Source organism: Corvus brachyrhynchos, unplaced genomic scaffold (assembly GCF_000691975.1).
Source record: "Corvus brachyrhynchos isolate BGI_N302 unplaced genomic scaffold, ASM69197v1 scaffold59, whole genome shotgun sequence".
NCBI lineage: Eukaryota > Metazoa > Chordata > Aves > Passeriformes > Corvidae > Corvus > Corvus brachyrhynchos.
In genome coordinates, this window is record NW_008246054.1 from 333,199 (window position 1) to 338,563 (window position 5,365).

Consider the following 5,365-nt stretch of genomic DNA (forward strand, 5'->3'; position numbering starts at 1 on the left):
CGGCAGCCCCAGCTGCCCTCTGCTCACACAGGTCAGGCAGGGGCCGGGAAGGCCACGCTCCACGGACCTGCCCAGAGCCAGAAGCCCTCTGCCCCCTCAGCTGCTTCCCTTCTGTGACACCTGCACGCTCACACATCGCGGTCTCTGCTGAACTTTCACGCCGATGTTGCCCCCCCGCCGCAGAATAAAGTTTCTCAGCTGTCTCATGCAAGGCCTCCTGCTCCAAAAAGCACAGAGGAAAGATTTTTTTTCTCACAGCTGCAGCACCACAGAGTTTGTTTAGCACAGTTCCCTGACACCTTGTCACTGCCAGGGCAGGAACCATGTCACAGCAACACAGAGGTTTCCCAGTGCACATTTGGGTGGTTTTGTATAGACATCTGCTCTCCACTCCACACACAGGATTTCTGCAGGTCCCTCATTCATGTGCTAAAGGGAGTTTGATCTTTCACTGAGACGTGACTGGCGTGAACTTCACCCTAAGGAGTTAAATCAACTTTTGCTGTGGAAACTCACATGATAAAAATAGATCCTCCTGCTCTACAGGATCTGTGCTGTGTGTGATTTAAGGGTCCTTACTGAACCACCCTGTGCGGTTTGTTTTGTTGCACAAAAATCATATTTGTCAAAAATTTCTTTCCCCAAGATTCATTTGAATAGGTGATGCTGTACTGGCCACAGAGGGAGAAAACAGCCTATTTTTCCCAAATGTAAAAGGAAAGCTTATGCTTCTTAGCATTTAGTATAGAAATAAAAGTTTTAAGGAGTAAGAACATATGGTGGTTCATAATTTTCATACAACCCATCCCTAAACATGCTACCATAAATCTTTTAACACTAAGTAAGTCTGAATAGAGGTATCCAAGATCAGAAAGTAGTATTTTGTGTGACTTCAGACTTTTCAAGTCTACAATCAAAACAGCTATGTCCAAAACATGCTAAAAATTTCCAGCAGGAAGCTAGGGGCTATTGTTTGCATTCTTTGATGGATTTGGCTATTTAATGTTCTTAAAACTGAAATACTGTAATAGTGTTTCTAAAAAAATATATTCATCCCCATGTTTTCTGAGAGTTGGGTAGACACAGATTTGGGTATCAGGACCTGTTTTTCAAGATTATTTGAAATGTTGTTGATTTATTTCAGTTTGAGGGTTTTTTTAAGAGGGCTGTTCTGGTCACCTGAAAAGGCACATCCAGTCACTACAGGCAGGAAAAATGAAACTGGCATGAGCTCTGAGTGAGGCTCAAGGCAATGACAGATGAACTATCACCTTACTACCTGCCCAAGCAGCACTCTGCATAGAGGGTATGATCTTTTTGAATAAGAGGTAGAGCATTTCTCATTCCAGCCTTGTGCTTCACCCCCCTGTAACATGTACAAGACATAAAGCACTCTCTCAGCAGTTTCTGAGCACCATGGAGTGATGCTCTGGTCACTGTGATGCTCGTGCTCATCTGTCAACAGGACTGGGACAATGGGCTCTGCCAGCGTGTGCAGCCCCAGAGCTACAGCTGCTCCAGGAGCCTTGGATGGGTTCCTGTGCCACACACAGAGCTGGAACAACCTGGAACTGATGTCCCCTCTCTTGAAATAATATGGGCAGAGGTGAACAAGATTCTGAGAGCGGGGTGTGCTGGAGAGGCCAGTCTGCCTGCAGGATGTGTCACAGGCGCTGCCACCACCTTCACCTGTGGGGCTGCACTGCCCAGGGGCACAGTGGGTCGTCCTACAGGCCTCCCTTCAGGCAGAACTTGAGGATCACACAGCCATACGCACATGTGCACACAAACACATCTGCACACACTCACATTTTCCAGCCCCTTAAAGAAAAAATAAATCGCATGAGCATCGTGCATATTTTAAACTGATACCCTGGGGGATTTTCAGACCAAAAATGCCTTAACCAGAAAACTTCATGTTTTCCTTGCTCTCAAAAACTCAGAAGAATTCATATACAAACGATGACAAATACTTCATTCAAACAGACAGTTACTCCCAGAGCAGAGGGAACAGGGCCAGCTCAAGTAGTTCGGATGGCTGCATGCAGCTAGGCCCTTTGCTTCAAGACCACAGGAATTGTTTATCACTGAGACTCTCCCAAGCTAATTGAAACCAGCCCTGACTTTTGAACCTGCCAGCACTAAAGAAACTTTAAGTGTTTTCTCCTACTGAGATTTGGCCTATGGGGACTGCTCATTGCTTACCCCTCAGTCATTTTCAGTTCTTTTTATTTCCACCTTGAATGGATCCTTGGACTAAAAGATGCTTAAGCAGTTCTCTGGTAAAACACTTCATTTAGATGACAATGAAATTTTGAGACCATGTTGCTCATTTTGCATCTTTAAGGACACTGAATCCAAGTTTGGATTCATCATTGAGGACTCTGATTATGAAACAGTGTCGATAGTTTGGGGTTTTTTGCGGTTTACAATTTACAAATGTAACTTGGGCAAATGACATTTGCAGCATACAGCATGCTCTCACTTAGGATTTGTACAAGCTCTTGGTAGCAAAAATTTAAGTAAGGAGTTGGGAAAACAGTCCAGTTAACCTGAAGGTGGTTTAACATTTTCTAAAAACAAGCTGAAAAACATTTCCATCCAAAGGCAGACCAGCCTGGTATGTGCTGTACTGGACAGGTATGCTGGCCTGCCCTACACAAATGGGGAATGAATTCTATGTATCTTCATTAGGATGCTGTTATAACAGGAGCACCAGTGTCTAATGCTGCCCTCCAAAAAAACACTTTGGAAAACATTGCAACTGTGATGCCTGACTGCTAACAGGCAATCCACAGCCTTATCATTGATAGAGAAATGGATACAGGTCGTAGCACCAGATTCTGGCAGCCTGACATCCCAAACTTGCTTCCAGCCCTCCTAATTCCCCCAGGACACTGTTTGGTGCATCACAGATTAAGTCAGGACAAGCAGGCAGGCAGCAGCACATTTATCTTCTCTGCAAACATCAGTTCCAAGAGATATTCCACAGATAAGACAAGTTCATTCAAATTCATTCATCTGAGAATAGAAACCTAAGCCAAAACTAACACGCATTTTATGCTTATTTACAGACCACCAGAGACTAAAGGATTCACCAAGAAATTCACAGGTACCTTGTCTGCAGCAGCAGCAAAATGCCACAACTCATTCTCCTGGGAGGTTTCACCACACACCAGCCTGAAGTTCAGCCTTTCCCCACGGCTCTTCTTCCCCTGTGGTCCTGCTCCTCGTGCCGAGCTGACCTTGGTCCATGCAGCAGTGAGGAGAGCACTCTGTGCCTGGTGCTGTCTGGACAGACGATCCACCTTGACAGCAGTCAAACAACTGCAAGCCCGCAGGCCCTGAGAAACACTTGCAACGGGATCACAGAAACAATTTCTCTGCATTCTTAGACTTAAGCACATTTATCTGCCCAGAAACTCAGGGTACCCTGAAGAGCAGCACCACCCTTGTGCCTACAGCCAGTCCAGCCCTGCAGCCCAGCCCAACCCCCAGGAAACAGCCAGGGTGGAGCTGCCATTTTCAAACTTCTGGGGAATTTGGCAGTAGGTGAAGCCAGTAACAAGGAGCTACTGGCCCTCACCTGTGCCTCTTGGGAGGGGAGGCACAGAGGTTCAGGGAAGAGTGAAAAAATGGTTGGGTGTTTGTCCCCAGGATGGTTCCAAGATGCACTCGTGATACTCTGCTGGATCCCTTGTTTAAAGTCCCGGCAAAGATCAGCTCCATCCCTGACACTTTCTGTACATGGTACATTCATTGCCTTGGTATATGGAATACAATTGATGGCTTGGAAAAAAAGAGGTGAATAAAATTTAAACTTCTGTGTAGGTTGTGTCCAGAGGAAGTCTGTGCCCAGATATTGCCAATTGATAAAGTCAGTAGCTAGGTCATGTCATAAGTGAATAAGGTAGTGATGATGTCAATGAACAAGAGAGAAGAAAGAGTTTTCTCAGTGAACACATCATGATCTTCTGTAGAGAAAAGAACAAATACAGTGCTCTTTTTCTTGTATGCACCTTTTTCCAACCCTGCCTCTTTTGAATGCATAGCTGATAGTCCAAGGACCTCATCAAAAGAGGACACTGGGCAACCATACCTGTCCTTGTGGGAAGGACACAGCAGAGTAAACAGCGTATGACAGATGGTAGTCATAGTGCTGACACACAGTGAGATGTTGTTTGGGTCTGGAGATTCTAAACACTGAGACATTTACCTACTAACATCAGGAAGGTGAGAGGGCTTTTGTGCCTTTGAACTCCACATGCTCTGAGACTCAGCCACTGCAGCAGGGACCGCTGGAGCAGGAGCGAGGGAGACAAAACTATCCACAGGTGTAATGGGGCTCCAGTGAAAAGGGGTGCATGGGCTGGACCGTGTGGATGCATGGATATGGCTGAACCAACGTAACCCCCGTGTTCACAATTGGGGTCCTGTTCACTACGCTCATGGACACCAGCACACAGGTTCAGACAAGGAGGCTCTTGGCTATGCCCCTGCTCACCTCGTGAGCACCTCTCCAACGGGCTGCCAGCAGTGCTGGTGTACATCAGCAGTAATTACAACTTCCAGGAGCTCTCCAGACCACAGAACCAGTATTTTCCACACATGCCAATACTTTCCAACTGTGGGTACACCTTCTTGACAGGATTTGGGAATGCTTGGGGGCTTTGGATTAGCTCCTGGAGCTGGAACAGCCATGTCAGCACGGCACTGTGCCCAGGCTGAGAAATGTGGGGGTGTAAAAGTCAAGTTTATCTGGAAGTGGGACAGGGGGTACAACAGCTTGGGAAGTGCTGACAGAGGCTGTTTGACACTCAACCTGTCCTGAGGAAGCTTCAGGAATCCTGCTCAGTATCATGCAGGGATCAGCCTGGCAGGCTCACACGTGCATACTAGTTATTTCCCCCAGGACTGCAGCAGCAGCAGCAGCAGCAGCAACATCCTATCAGCTTGTGTGTGGGAGCAGTCCCAGTGCCAGTGTTGATTCAAGTGGAGAGTCACCCCCAGCTGGCACCAGGCCAGCCTGTTGAATTGTCTCCTCACCCCATGCATCCTCAGCCTTTATGAAGGGAAGAGCTTTCCACCACACCTCTGCTCCAGTTCCACTGCGGGCATCTGTGCCCAGTGCAGGGGTGCACGTGTGACATCTCACAACGTGCAGCACACGGCCCTGCCTCTGCCAAGGGGATGTCACCTGCATACCACATGGGGACAGTTCCACACAGACCTGAGAACGGTGCAAAGGGGCTGCTCATTCCTCCTTTGTGGGACATACATTAATGTATGTTATCTTACAACACTGCAAATAGTAATTAGGGCTCAGTTACGCGGTCCTATAGAGAGGCCTACACCTGCAGGCTGC

General features: G+C 47.3%; 1 protein-coding gene across 1 annotated transcript in view; it reads right to left on the reverse strand.

Annotated features, from left to right (window-relative positions):
• Positions 1-3,358, reverse strand: part of LMX1B (LIM homeobox transcription factor 1 beta) — a 62,745-nt gene extending 59,387 nt beyond the window's left edge. The window contains exon 1 of the mRNA XM_017745624.1: positions 3,117-3,358. Within this exon, the coding sequence (XP_017601113.1) occupies positions 3,117-3,151 (35 nt within the window). The 5' untranslated portion in view covers positions 3,152-3,358. The remainder of the gene's footprint in view (positions 1-3,116) is intronic.
• Between the last annotated feature and the right edge of the window lie 2,007 nt (positions 3,359-5,365).